Consider the following 15,060-nt stretch of genomic DNA (forward strand, 5'->3'; position numbering starts at 1 on the left):
AGTGGCTAATATTATACATAAACACTTCAGGATCATTTAGAAGAATCCTCCATTAAGCTGCTAAAGACAACACAATGTCAAAGACATCATGGATGAGATATATGATCAGTCAGATATAACTGTGGTAGCGTGGCCTTCGTTCACTCCAGATGGGGCTTCATATAAATGTATTAACACAGGCACTAACATAACCAGCACAAAAGGATTCATTATGCATTCCTCTTCACGCAGGAGTTGTGTATTGTATTTTGTGAAAGAGATGTAATCAGATTTACACTGGAGAAACTAAGAGAAGCCCTGGTGGTCATGTAACGCTAATGGACATTGATAACATCTGCTTGCAATGTCAGTTGTTCCCGTGGCAGCGATGACGTTAGGAAACTCAAAGCAAAAGAACTGATCTACACGCTCTGAACATTAGAACCCCAAGGAATGAACATTATGATTTAACCATCTGCTTTGTCTAGCAGAAACTGGTTCCAGCTCCTAAAACGTCAGAAGCACTTTGCTTGCATAGATGTTGATGGGACTCTGTTCCTTCACTGCAATGTTGACTTATACATGTTCGACATCTCGTCGTTATTTGACCCTCTTTAAAGGTCAGACTGCTGGGTGATTTAGCATGGCGTGCTAGTTCAGTGTGATGGTGGTAAGGAGAGGAAGTGATGCGTGCTCTGCTCTCTCCTCCGTCTGCGGTGTGTATCTGCTGGGCCTGCAGAAACTGATCTGTTACTGAACCCCAACTGCTGGTGTGTGTGTGTGTGTGTGTGTGTGTGTGTGTGTACATGCTCACCTTGCGCACAGGCCGGAGGGAGAGAGGTGAGCTCTGGCTGCCACCCCAGTCCAGTGTTCCAGAGTGATGACCTTTCTCAAGCACACACTGCTGCCCTGTATAGCTCCTCCCACTGTACGCCACCCACCTATAAGAACACGCAGAGGCATACCAGATTTGTGGCCACACCCACCATATTGTAATATAAATATAGTCATGCTGTCCTATTAGGGAGATTCTAGAGTCTCCAGAGAGACTCTGCCTGCATTTGGCTAATGTAGCGGCATTGATAAAGTACCAGCCATTCAGCAGACAGCTGGAGTAATGAAGCCCAAACTCAGCAGGAGTTCTGCACTCATCTGTGCAGAAATGCTGAGACACACGATGGGCGGCTAGGGGCTAGGGGCTAGGGGCTAGGGGCTAGGGGCTAGGGGCTAGGGCTTGATGTGGAACTGTGAGGAGTGGCCATGTGCTGATAAAGCACCTCTATCTGAAAAGGCCCGTTTCTCTGGAAGCCATGTGCACTTCACTCTTTTGAATCTCTCTCTCTCTCTCTCTCTCTCTCTCTCTCTCTCTCTCTCTCTCTCTCTCTCTCTCTCTCTCTCTCTCTCTCTCTATTCATGCATACATACTGTACACACACACATACACACATATATAAAATAGATTATGAATATAAAGTTGAGTGGTGATCTGTACTCACACTCCGCTCCTCACGTGGATGGTGTCCGGCCTCACGTGGGTGGTGTCCGGCCTCACGTGGGTGGTGTCCGGCCTCACGTGGGTGGTGTCCGGCCCTTCCATCAGGGCCCTCAGCTGCAGGTCTGCCACATCATCGTCCAGGATGTCCAGCTGCTCTTCAGAGCTCCTCAGACAGACCGCAGGCTCAATGAAGTCCTGAAATAACCATGACAACAGCCCCCTTCAGGACACAGCTAGTCTTCCTTATCTTCCCCTTTTCTAACCTGTCAACAACAACCTGTTAACCATAATGTGTTGTGTTTGCTTATGGTAGCGCTCCGTTCAGACGTATAGCCTATGGAAGTGCTCCGTTCAGACGTCTGGCCTATGGAAGCGCTCCATTCAGACGTCTAGCCTATGGAAGCGCTCCGTTCAGACATCTAGCCAATGGATATGCTCCGTTCAGACGTATAGCCTATGGAAGTGCTTCGTTCAGACGTTTGGCCTATGGAAGCGCTCCATTCAGACGTCTAGCCTATGGAAGCGCTCCGTTCAGACATCTAGCCAATGGATATGCTCCATTCAGATGTATAGCCTATGGAAGTGCTCCGTTCAGACGTCTAGCCTATGGAAGTTCTCCATTCAGACGTCTGGCCTATGGAAGTTCTCCATTTAGACGTCTGGCCTATGGAAGCGCTCCATTCAGACGTCTGGCCTATGGAAGCGCCCCATTCAGACGTCTAGCCTATGGAAGCACTCTGTACAGCCCTGGGTCTTCTGCTCTGGTCTCCTGGCTGTGGTGCAGAGAGGCGACTGTCAGCATGTAGAGTGCAGAAAACTGGATTAGTGACAAGGGCTGGCAGCTGGACGGCCAGTATCCTCCAGTCACATCCCCTCAGAGGCTGAGGATGCACACGTCTCCCCTCCTCCCCCCTCCGTTTAATCTCTCTCTTCCTCTCCCTCTCTTTCTACTCCCTATTTTTAGACATTTCTATCCAAATGCAAGCAAGCAACCATGACACACTGGGTGTAAAACGTATGTATTATTACAAATGCTGGTTAAATGCTGATTAGACGCTGGTTATTGAAAGATATTGGCATGAATGTGCAAACTGGGTCAACGCCTCAGAGACTCAAACTCAAAACACGGCCCACTTACATCCCTTTCTTTGCACATAAATGCTATTTTCCACACACTGCAGAAACTGCTTAGGCCCCTTGGAGCCCTAGACTGTGTGTTGTCTCTTGAAGTAGGTGGCAGCTGACGCTAATGGGAGTGTTCAGAGTTGGTAGTGAAACGGCTGCTTGTGTGTTTGCATCTGTGAGCATGTTTTGTCTTCAACTCACAGCCTGTAGGAAGCGGCAGGATTTCAGCGTTAGCTCTGGTCCGGAGAACAGCGCAGTGCAGTCGCTGAACTCACCCTCCTCCAGCACACACTGCTGACCCGTGTAGCTCTCACAGGAGTAGCCCACCCACCTGTCTCACACACACGCACGCACGCACGCACGCACGCACGCACACACACACACACACACACACACACACACACACACACACACACACACACAAAACCCACTTGCATTGGCACAATGTAACATTTAGAAGCATTTAGGAGATACACACCCAGCTTTAAAACACACAGCAGAAAGGCCTGTTTCCCATGTCACCACCATTAGGTTTAATGTGTATGTGAAAGGCAGCAGTGAACCGAGAGAGAGATAGAAAGACAAAGAAACTGATATCTGCCTCCATACACACACCTACACACCCCTATGCACCATATATTGGGATAACAGCACTTCCTCTGTTTATAGAGGGTGGAGAACAGACATATTGTTTGTTTGAGGTGTGCCCTGCTACAGTAATTCCACACACACACACACACACACACACACACACACACACACACACACACACACACACACACACACACACTCATTCATTTGAGATGATTCTAACTGTAGTAAAATGTGTCCACACTAAAAATTAACCTGGTTCTTGCTTCAGTAACATTCCACTGTGATCATGTGACTGAGATTGAGAAACTGATCTCTGTTTGAGAGCATGAACCACACCCACAAAACTCCCTAAATCTGGAAATCTCTTTCTCACACACTCACACACACAAACATACAAACACACACACACACACACACACACACACACACACACACACACACACACACACACACACACACACACACACACACACATATACACACACACACACACACCAACAATTTCCCCTCATCCATGAGGAAAGCAGTCAAAGCTATTAGCAGCTCACTTACTGTAACAGATATTTTGCAACCGTCACATCACTGTGTGAGAGAAAGAGAGAGAAAAAGAGAGAGAGAAAGAGAGTGAGTAAGATACTCACAGTCCTCCGGTGATTCGTAGAGAGGCGATCTGCATTAGGCCGTCCCCCAGCCTTGGCGTGTTCTCCATCAGCTCTTTCCACTGACCCTGGAACAGTGGCTTCTCATACACCACCATCTGCTCAAACACAGGAGAGCATCAGCCATATAACTTACAACTGACCTGGGACAAGTTGGAGAACCATCACGCCAGACGTAATAAGACTAAAAAGCCTGATGTACTATGGAATTCAGCTGCAAAAAACTCATGCAGGTCTCCCAGCGCTTTAATCGCAAGGCCTCGTTTAGAAAGCGCCAACAAATCACACCCTGTGTGTTCCTCAGCACCTCACCTTGGGATCCAGAGGTCTCCGCACTCTCAGCCCACCCTGCAGGAAGCAGTCGGGTGTGAGGAGATATTGATACAAGACAAGGACAGTTTACAGTGCCACATAGGCCTGAGCAGTGACATAAACGCATAAATGCATCGTGTCCATCCTAACGCTGCTGCTTTAACTTCGACAACAACAATTACTGAACAGATTTGCCACATTCGCTACGATTTTTCTCTACTGATTTATATCATGTTTAACAGGACCAGCTGAGCAATTCTGATGCTTTCTCTGCTGTAAAGTGATCCGCAGAAACAGATGTAAGTTTGGCGTGTGGTCGCTCTCAGGGGCCGAGAGGTTAATGCACACTCACCATCCTGAGTGGACGTAGTGACCTTACACGGGAGATGGAGGAGTCACCGGCCAAGGGTGTAGGCGACCATCCCGCCTGCAACAGCGTGCCATTTCCTGTGAATCCAGCGCCGTCATAGGCCAGCCAGCTACACAAAGACCACAGAGAGTTCACGTTGGAAAAATAGCTACACCCACCCAACCATAGGTGACTCCCATGTGTGCTATTTTTAAAACCTTTCCAGTGTAAGCATGAAGTAAATCATAAAAGAACTTATTAAAGCATCAATTTTTTTTAGACCTGAAATGATCAGTTAAAATGAGTTAAGTAAGATGTTGAGTTCTGTCCCAGGGCAGTCTCTTCTCAGTCTCTTCCTATCAATCCCCCCCATCACATCACTTCCTGTCATAACTGTGTTAACCAATCACAGTACCCCACAGGAACAGTGCCTCACTCTCATGAGCACGCGGAGACGCCGCAGGGATCATTAGTCCAGTGGAGGTCCCAAATGACACAGCACATGTGACTAAGCGCGAGACCTCAGTAGGTAGTGTGCAGTCCGCTAGGCCTGACATCAACAGAAATTACCGCATAGACATCACGTTCCTGGATGTGCTCGGATCTCTGGAGACTGGCTCGGAGATCTCAGACCAGGAGAGCAGCTGGCAGTGTGGCTACAGCGCGGCGTGTGGTGGAGAGGCGTAGCAGGAGGTCTACCTTCGCCCCACAGGTGCCCTTTTCAATCAGCCTCGGCATGACTCAGCACAGAACAACCCTGCCCGGCCCCGAGGGACGGCGGTCGGCACGGACGCGCTCCGACCCGCGGGGCCGTTACACTGGGCTCAGACTAGTGGCACACTCAGCCGGATTTGAGAGGGGAGCTCGTGTTGCTTTTTCAACGGCGGATCCGAGCTGCGCTGCCGCGGGTCCACTTACCATCCGGACCAGACACTGAGGTCAGAGAGGAGCAGGGGCCCGCCTGCGTCTACACGCTCAGCTTCAGAGTACAGGACCAGCGGCTCTCTCTGCCGGGTCTTGTCTAAACGCACGTGGATCTCTGGAATGCTGTCATCCTGCTCACACACACACACACACACACACACACACACACACACACACACACACACACACACACACACACACACACACACACACACAATCAATCTCTGCAAACTAGGGCATTTTTGCTAGAATTACTATGTAGTACTGAGAGCTAACACTGCATCTTTCTTATGAGCACTACACACGACACACACAAGATTATTCTCTATATTTCTAGATATTTCTACATGTTTAAGGATCTCCATCACACGTTGGTAGCCAGCAGAGCAGTGATGTGTTCACTCTGCAGGTAGCTGTTTCCTCCCTGCACTAAACCATCTGACTCCACTAATGAGCTCTCCTCTATAATTAGTACAACCATGTGCAGAGCATTCAGCAGTAGACAGTGCAGCTCTCTGAGGACTCAGCCCAGCGCCAACACATCGCCACTGGCAGGTGACGCCATGCGTCCGTGCTGAGGGCTCAAACCCCACTGAACACAGACAGGAAACAAGACATCACCAGCCCACTGCAGAGCTTCCAAACAGACGAGCAGGTCTGACCTAAGCACCAGGCTACTCCTGTCTGGTAATTAAGATTGATTATATGACAGATACATGGAGAAAAAGAGAAATATAAAGAAAGATAGAGAAATAGAGAGATGGAGAGATACACATGTTCCACTATAGCAGAGATTTAAGATGAGGGAGAGGTTTGTGGCTGGAGATACCTTCACTGCTCTCCTGAAGGAGCCGACCGACAGGGGAGGTGAGGGCCCGCTCTCCCCGGACACCCTGCTGCTGCTCCGGAAGTTCTGACCCTCCTCCAGCAGGACACAGGAGCCCCTGAAGCCGGGCTGGGCGTAGAGTAGCCAGCTACGACACACACACACACACACACACACACACACACACACACACACACACACACACACACACACACACACACACACACACACACACACACACACACACACACACACACACACACACACAGTCTGCACATCCATTACCCCTCCAAACACTCACACGCACTCTGCCACACACAAACATCTCCAAGGACGTTGCCATAGGGACCTGACCCCTCCCACTCAAGTGGCTCTGCCAGCAGGTATTGTCAGGACGGAGAGGAGGAGGAGTGTTTTTGAAGAGGAGGACTCGCTAGCACAGTGGAGGAGCAGAGACCCCTCACCTCGTCTCACACACATTCACGACCACTGGCGTGAACATCTTCACATACAGTACTAACAATATGGACAAAGCAGAGTGAGAACTTTCAGCAGCAATAAGTAGGTTTGTAAAATGCCAATTTCAAAAATAACCATTAGTTTGAGAAGAAAGCACACAAATGTTGCTCTTTGTGAACTAAACTGTTTAGTCACAGGCGTCTGAAGCACACAAATCTGCATGCAGCTGACAAAGTAAACAGTGATCATCAAAACACATACACACAGCTTTTAAAAATTTTATAACTAGCGCACTTCCTGGACGGCCCATCAGAGCCAGGAGTAAATGCAGAAATGCATCATGGGGAGCGTCCATGACAGTCCTGGTGCATTAACCATCCATCAGAACATCAGCTGAGCGCTCTTAAGCAGCAAGACTTGGCCCATTGATCCAGACAGAAGCACTTGTGTGAAAAGGTTAGCGGAACGCTATCTGATTCTTTCTCTCTCTTTCGCTCTCTGCTTGGGCTGAGACACAATCAATATCCTGAATGAAGTTTTAGGTGGAAATCAAATTTCAAAGTACTCCAGTGTGTCAGAACAATCTCAGCCTGCTCGGTCTGCATACCCGCACATTCTTGTGTTTTCAGCCAACAAAGACAGCTTGACAAAACCCCACAGCACAACATAGACAACATACTCTGCAAGGCAGTCAGACTCTTCAAAGCAGTCTGGTTGTTGTACAGAGGGCGCTAATGAGCAACAATTGTGTGTGTGTGTGTGTGTGTGTGTGTGTGTGTGTGTGTGTGTGTGTGTGTGTGTGTGTGTGTGTGTGTGTGTGTGTGTGTGCGTGCGTGCGTTTGTGTGTGTGTGTGTGTGTGTGTGTTAGGCCCTGGCTTGCTTTCTCCTGGGTGTATTTCTTTCCTGGGCTCAAGAGGAGAGCCGCCTGATCACTTCTTCTTAATAACCAGGTCCAAACGAGGCCCGGTCCTGGGGCAGACTACACCAACAAGGAGGCCTCACTTGGACTAGATTCCACCCGTCTGGGAACTCAGTACAGCGAGTTGTAAATCTGGAGGGACAAGCGCTGCCGTGTGAGAACAGCAGCAGGCTGAGGATGAGGATGAGGATGAGGGTTAGAATAGAGCTGTAACAAGGGCATCCCAACCACATCGCCATGTGGGGCCGCCTGGGGACCAGCCAGCATCTTCAGCTCCTCACTCCCACTAATGACACAGCCGCCCTGTACGTAAGAATGCAAATCAGACTGACAATGGGAGAGTGAGTTTGAGTCAGCAGTAGGAAACAACGTAGCCCTAATGTAGCCCTAACGTGGCCCTAATGTAGCCCTAACGTGGCCCTAATGTAGCCCTAATGTAGCCCTAAAGTAGCCCTAACGTGGCCCTAAGCCCTTAACCAGACTCTGGAATACAAGCAGTAGGTGAGTTGGAGTCATAGAAACAAGACCTGCACAACCCAGAGAGACGCATCCCAGCATTCCTTTAAGTGTGGCCCAGCATACAAACGACTGGCAGCTATTAATTTAGTCAGAATTACCGGCGTCGAGCCAAAACTAAAACCTCGAGTCACATTCCAAGACTAAATTCCAAGTCCTTGAACACGCTCCACTTTGTGAAGCGTCCTTCAGAAGCAGCGGCCAGCTGGGTGTTGTTGCAGGGTGTCACACACAAAGACCTGTCACTCGCCATGACAACACACCCCCTCAAACAGTTCCTTACCAGCCTCGCAGGGCCCGGATGGTGCCGCCGTGTGGGAGGAGGACTTGGTGGGCGTCCTCCATGTCCTCGTACACCTCCCTCAGACGTCCGCCGCCGCTCGGCCCCTCGGAGACGTGTAACTGTGTCATCACAGACATCATTAAGACACAGTCAGTAGGGATCCGTCATCAGGACACAGTGGGGTAACATCTATTGGTTTTTTTAAATGAACAATAAGTTAAAGACTGTGATACAGAGGTGCTAATATGGCGTTAGCGTGACCATTAGCCGTTTGGTTTAGCCTATGGTAATAGTGAAACTGGTCACGTCAGTTTTCCTTCTTAGATGGTAAAACGTGTCAAAGTGAAGCCTGAGGTCTTGTCCACTGTGACCACCATTAACAACGATTAAACATCAGCTACTGAGATGGTGAGACATCCCGCATGGACACACACACACACACACACACACACACACACACACACACACACACACACACACACACACACACACACACACACACGGTGTTAGTCCACTGACTGCAAGCTTCAAAAGACATTTGTAGGAAGCTAACATGAAAAGCTACAAATGATGGCAAAATTTGAAAAGATATTCCAAAAAAGAGCCTTCTGTTCAGTGTTGGAGATTGTACACTGTAGCACAGACAGTGAGAGGTATATCCTAGAAGAATTTGCATTTTAACATATTTGCCTAAACACCCAGCTGTCTCTTAGCCCCACTGTCGCCTACAAGTCTCGCATGAAACAGAACAGTAATTAATATCCAGTTATGTAAGAGAGATTAAATCTGAGATCAAACATGAGTCAGATCTTTTGCAGAGAAGCCAGAAATGGATAAATCTGACATAAGACATTTAAGACAACCACGTCCCAACCCCGGTCTTTCCCTACATGGATGTGTTTAATATTCGGTTGGCAGTGTGAACATCAAAAAAACACACTGAATCTGATATTTTCTGTTTCAATTTGGACCACTTTCAAATATGGTGCTGGAATCTGATACATATCCCATATGTAGTAATGAGACTCTGAACATCCAGATTGGGGTTCACGTTAGGGATGCACCGAAATGAAAATTCTTAGCCGAAACCGAAAACCGAAAATGAGGAAACCAAGGCCGAAAGCCGAAAACCGAAACACCAAAATACATAAAGCACTTTGAGTTGCATGTATGTATGAAAGGTGCTATACAAATAAAGATTATTATTATTATTATTATTATGCCAATTATTAGTAACATTGGATTTATGGCTAACCTCACTAAAATCAAGGCATTGCTATTCAAAGAATAAATCAACTACAAAATTTGATTTGTATATATTTATTTAGCACTGACATTACAGTAATGCATATTATAAAATAAAATTAGTGGTGGGCCGTTAACGGCGATACCGCTGACAACGGCCGACCACTAATTAAATTAAACTCGCTTGCAGACCGTTTTTATCTGAGAGGATAAATATATGTATTTTATACGAGTTAAATTTAGTTATAACTGACTGGCCTGAAAGATAATTATAAATTCTCTCATAAAAACGTGACGTGAGTTGCAACAACATTAAACAGCTCAGGTAAACACACTTCTGAGAAATGTCGTCTGCTCGGCAAAACATAACGGGGCTCAATGTGCTCTATTAGCCTACGAAATCCCTACGACAGAGAACGGCTGATCGTCTAAGGCAACGAGTTCCATAATTTTTGGTGTAATGTCTTTTGCCTCGGCGCCATCACTGGAAAACTTTTTTGCTAGCTTTATCCAAATAAGCGCGTGCAGGTGGCGATTTTTGCTTGCGTCATCACAACACATTGTTTCGGCCGTGTTGTTTCGGTGATGAAAGTATTTCGGCCGAAAACCGAAAATGCAAATTTAAGCCATTTCGGCCGAAAATTTTCGGTGGCCGAATTTTCGGTGCATCCCTAGTTCACGTTAATGTCGGTCCAACTCGACCTTCATCATAACTTCTGCTGGGAAGGACAGATGGACGATAATGAGGAGTTCAGTGGCAGGACCTAACGGACCCAAATATTTGGGGTGATGTTTCTGTACAAACAAAATTAGAAGGCACTTACTGCAATCGCTCGGTGTTCCCATGACTACCCGCTTGTGTATTTTCGGCCAGTCTCCATTGTGGATGACCGCGGGTGTCACCTTTAGACTATCAACACCTCTGGATGAGCAGGGTGTGTTTGTGGCTCAGGAGTGTGATCTGGGAGTAACTGTGGAGTAACCATGTGCAACTGTGTGTGGTGTGTTCATTAACATGATGAGAGAGAGAAGAAGAGAGAGAACCTACCAAAGTGGGCCGTGGGTTGATTTTCCTGACACCTCCTGTCTCTTTCTGTGGGTCCAAACAACACACGAAACACATCAGACATCAGAAAAAACAATGCAATTTCATATTAATAACAAAAAAACTTGTCACCACGTACCACTGTGGTGGAGGTCAGACTTCCTTCACTGTGGTGCAGCAGAGGTTTCTCCGGGTCAAGCGCCAGCGTGTTGCTGGACCTGAGGTACTGATAGAAAGGTGCATCAGCTGTCTTCACAGCACCATCCCGAGCGCAGTCACCATGCCTTCCCTGTGCTTGCACGCGCCACCCTCGGGTCGGGTCCTGGACCGGCCCGGAGACGAGAAGCCCACCCTCCTCGCTCACACCTGCTCTGAACACACCTGCTCCCATGAGCTGGTGGTGCAGCGGGGTGGTCTCTTCCTCCACAGCGTCGAAGTCGTTGTCGTAGCGCTCCCACAAGGGCCTGGGAGCGTGCGGAGGCCACAGCATCCCCCCGGCCTCCTCTTCTCCCCCTGGCCTCTCCCCCACCTCCTCCTCCCCCTCCTCGGGGCCGTCGAGGGCGGAGGACAGCAGCCTCTCGCTGACAGACTGCAGGAGGGACAGGACGGAGGAGGCCTGCTGCTCCACGCTACGCTGCTCCTCGCCGGTGGCCGGGGGCACGTGCAGCGCCTCCTCCCGCGAGCAGTCTTCCCGCCCGCTGTCCTCCTCGTAGATGGGGGAGAGGGAGAAGGGGTAGGCCCTGGCACGCCGCGCGCCCGGACTCAGCGTGGGCCCCGTGTCGTTCACGAACACGGAGTCCGTCTCCTCCTCCTCGCTGATGACGGCAAAGCCCCTCGGGCCGTGGTGCGGTTCGGCGGCGTGGAGTCGGCCGGAGGAGCCAGGCAGGTCCGGGAGAGTTCTGACCGCGGTGGAGAGGGTGGCCATCCTGCTCCCTGCTCTCTCCGTGCACAGTCCTGCTGACACGTCAGGCTCGTGGGTCTCGCTTTGGTCAACCGTGATGCTACACAGGAAGGGCTTTGCTGCTGTGTCGCAACTGGCCAAGGCCTCGGAACCAAGCGGCCGGGTCGGTCCCGGGCTGGCAGGGACGGTCTCCCTCTCCCCGGTCTCACTGTCGGGTACATCCTCAACCAAGTACGTCTGTAGACCCTGAGAAACCAGTTTAGGCTCCGTCAAGCCCTCTCCAACAACAGGGCGAGGTGGTGTAACTTCATCCACTCCATGGCTTAGGCAGGCTGGCGGACTGAGTCGATCCTCTTTGCCAGAAGGATCCCTCACCTCATTGCTAAGGTCAGGCTGTTCTGAATCACAGCTTTCCACTCCGGTTAAAGAGTCATTAATAGTCTCCGCCCACCTTGAGACATTTCTTCTACTAATGAGTGGAGATACATCACCTGAGTCCAAATCTAATGCAAGATCATGCTTATTGCGTTCTGGATTGTCTTTGGCTGCGTACTGAGGCCCTGGATCCACTAAAGTACACTGCACCTGCTCGTTATTTACTCCAGATAAAGACTCAGATATGGCTGACTGTACAGATGTTATATTTGTGTTATGACTAATATTGCTATCACTAAGAGCATATTGGAACAATAGTTCATTGATTGCCTCAGTGCTAACAGATCCCTCCCCTTCTTTATGTCCCTCCCCCTTTTCCCTATTTGCTCCAAGCAGCAAAGTGGAGCTATGCAGAGAGCCACGCCCATTCTGTTGACATACAGAACTGCCCTCCATACACAGCTCCGTATTATTTGAGCAACATCCAATCCTTGCTCGCTCTCTGAGCTCCTGCTCCGAGCCGATTGGCCCGCTCGCCAGGGTGGTGTCAACGTTCGTTCCCGCGCTGCTCTGGATGTCCGTGTCCGAGCCGGCGATGGACTCGTATCCTGAGGAGGGTGTGGAGCGGCTACCGTCCGTCTGCACCTGGCCACCCAGGAACTTGTCCGAGGGGCCCACCTGAGCGCTCCCGTCCGTCTGGGCAGGTAAGTGTTCCCGGGGCGTCCTCTGCAGACCGACGGCTCCTTCCACGGCGTCTCCGGGAAGGACGACGGTCTCGGCACCCTCGTTGAGCTCGCCGCTCGGGAGACGCTCCGTTTCTCGGTCGGACGCGTCAATCCCCTCCAGAGCGGCCAGCGCATTCCTGAGGATGTTGTCCACCATCCTGACGGACTCCACGTGCAACGTCTCCTCGTCTAGTCGTGGTGGCTCCTCGCGAGGCTCGATCCGAGACGCTCCCCCACCCAGGACGCGCTCGTGCCACCAGGCCGCCTGGCCTGACATCTCTGTTCCCGATGATGACCAGGGGGCGTGACTTTCCTCATGGCCCCGCCCACAATGCTGAGAACACATATCCGTACCATCAAAGCACGCAAGCGTGTCGGAGGCAGCACTGGCATATGCAAGGTGCGCGTTCGGGTTTGGGGAGGTGTCAGTGTCTGACAAGCACATGTAGGTTTTCTGAGCTTCAACCGTCAAAGGAAACAACAAAGCATCAGCAGAGGGGGACGGTGTTTGAGGTTCCCATACAGACCCCGCCTCCGGAGGAGGAGTCTCACACACAGACGGCTCCGGTTGGCCACCTTGCTTCTCCGTGCTCGTATCTAAACAGGCAGCAGGCCAATCAGGGTCCTTCTCACCGACACAGGGAATGTCAGCGGTCGGCCCCGCGTCCGGTTCTAGACCCGCAGGCTTTGTTCTGGTTTGGTTCTGTGTGTGTAAGGCACTCTCACCACCAGCGCTGCCTGTTCCTGCTGCCTGGACTGGAATGTGAATGTTGGAGCATGTCGGGGAAGAGTCTGTCGCCACACGGCCCGCGAGCCCAGAGCGGAGCTGAAGACGCGTGAGGTCTGAAGGACAGGAGGCCCCAGCACTGGCCAGCCCGTCATGGCAGCCTCTGTGTGAGATGATGGCACTTATCTCTTCCTCTTCTGTGGAGGAGAAGGCCACGCTGGAACCGCGAGGGCCCTCCTCCCCCTCCGAGATGGGCGAATGAAGACGCACCTCCTGTCTTCTCCTCATCCTCCTGACTTCCCTAAGGCCACGGTACGTACCATGCGTTACCACCGGGGGGCAGGCAAGAGCCCGGCGCCGCTCGTCCTCCTCCTCGGGCGGAGGGCTCTCTGCTCCAACTTCTCCATCCCCTTCAGACTCAGCCTCCACCTGCAGCCTGTGAACAAGAGAAAAGAGGACTGACATGATTTATCATCTACACCCCACTGAACAAATTCAGTTTTACAGATGTGCTTAATAAAACAGCAACTTTATATATCCTCTCCCAGAAGGGATTGGTTAAGGTTAAGATTAGAGTTACGGTTACGGATTTAATAAGGCTGGACTGTTTCATACTTAACTGATTTGAGAGTCTACATGGATGCTTTATTTCTTCTTATCTTATTATTATCTATGGATATTGAACTAAATCATTTTGTTGTTATTTTAAAGATTGTGTGTGTGGTTCGCTCTGTGTGGTCCGTTCTGCACACTTCATTATGTACAGTCTGCTCATCATGTGCTTTTGGTTAATTATGTATGGTTCATACTGTGCAGTTCATTCTGATTGCTTTATTCTGTGTGGTTCTTTCATCGACTTCATTCAAGGCACTCAAACGTGCAGCTCTTAAAGGACAGGCTCTCTCTCCTAACATCTTAAAGGACAGGCTCTCTCTCCTAACATCTTAAAGGACAGGCTCTCTCTCCTAACATCTTAAAGGACAGGCCCTCTCTCCTAACGTCTTAAAGGACAGGCCCTCTCTCCTAATGTCTTAAAGGACAGGCGCTCTCTCCTAATGTCTTAAAGGACAGGCCCTCTCTCCTAATGTCTGCCATTGTAACAGCACCTACAAACAGCAGTGCGACAACGTCTTATCTGCTTTTTCATTAAACATTCATAACTGGTTGATACATGAAAGCTTGTCCTGCTATGGTGCAACCACACCCCGACACCCAACACCCCCTCTCCTACACCCTCCTCCCTCCCCACCCCCTACACCCACACTCCTACACCTCAACACCAGAAACACCACTCCTACACCTCAACACCAGAAACACCACTCCTACACCTCAACACCAGAAACACCACTCCTACACCTCAACACCAGAAACACCACTCCTACACCTCAACACCAGAAACACCACTCCTACACCTCGGCCTACACACACAGCCCCACAGCCCTACACCTAAAACCCCACCTCTCCCCTTACACCCAAACCCACACTCCAACACCCCTATACTCAAAACCCCACCCCCTTAACCCACACTCCAACACCCCTACAGTCAAAACCCCTTCCTTTACACCCCCACACCACCAAAACCCCTACACACCCACCCCATAC

The 15,060-nt window shown here is 50.1% G+C and overlaps 1 protein-coding gene across 4 annotated transcripts in view; it reads right to left on the reverse strand.

Moving 5' to 3' along the window:
* LOC143525755 (uncharacterized) overlaps positions 1–15,060 on the reverse strand; it is a 30,000-nt gene that overhangs the window by 5,228 nt on the left and 9,712 nt on the right. For all 4 annotated transcript variants that reach the window (XR_013133728.1, XM_077020047.1, XM_077020046.1 and 1 more), the window contains exons 4-14: positions 10,870–13,894; positions 10,734–10,778; positions 8,441–8,559; positions 6,267–6,411; positions 5,432–5,568; positions 4,517–4,643; positions 4,165–4,200; positions 3,835–3,950; positions 2,801–2,930; positions 1,476–1,669; positions 794–920 (exon numbers count right to left, since the gene is read on the reverse strand). Coding sequence is in view for 3 of the 4 variants with exons in the window: in XM_077020047.1 (XP_076876162.1) it covers positions 794–920; positions 1,476–1,669; positions 2,801–2,930; positions 3,835–3,950; positions 4,165–4,200; positions 4,517–4,643; positions 5,432–5,568; positions 6,267–6,411; positions 8,441–8,559; positions 10,734–10,778; positions 10,870–13,894 (4,201 nt within the window). In the remaining variant the exon portion in view is untranslated. The remainder of the gene's footprint in view (positions 1–793; positions 921–1,475; positions 1,670–2,800; positions 2,931–3,834; positions 3,951–4,164; positions 4,201–4,516; positions 4,644–5,431; positions 5,569–6,266; positions 6,412–8,440; positions 8,560–10,733; positions 10,779–10,869; positions 13,895–15,060) is intronic.

Source organism: Brachyhypopomus gauderio, chromosome 10 (genome assembly GCF_052324685.1).
Source record: "Brachyhypopomus gauderio isolate BG-103 chromosome 10, BGAUD_0.2, whole genome shotgun sequence".
In the NCBI taxonomy this organism is placed as follows: domain Eukaryota; kingdom Metazoa; phylum Chordata; class Actinopteri; order Gymnotiformes; family Hypopomidae; genus Brachyhypopomus; species Brachyhypopomus gauderio.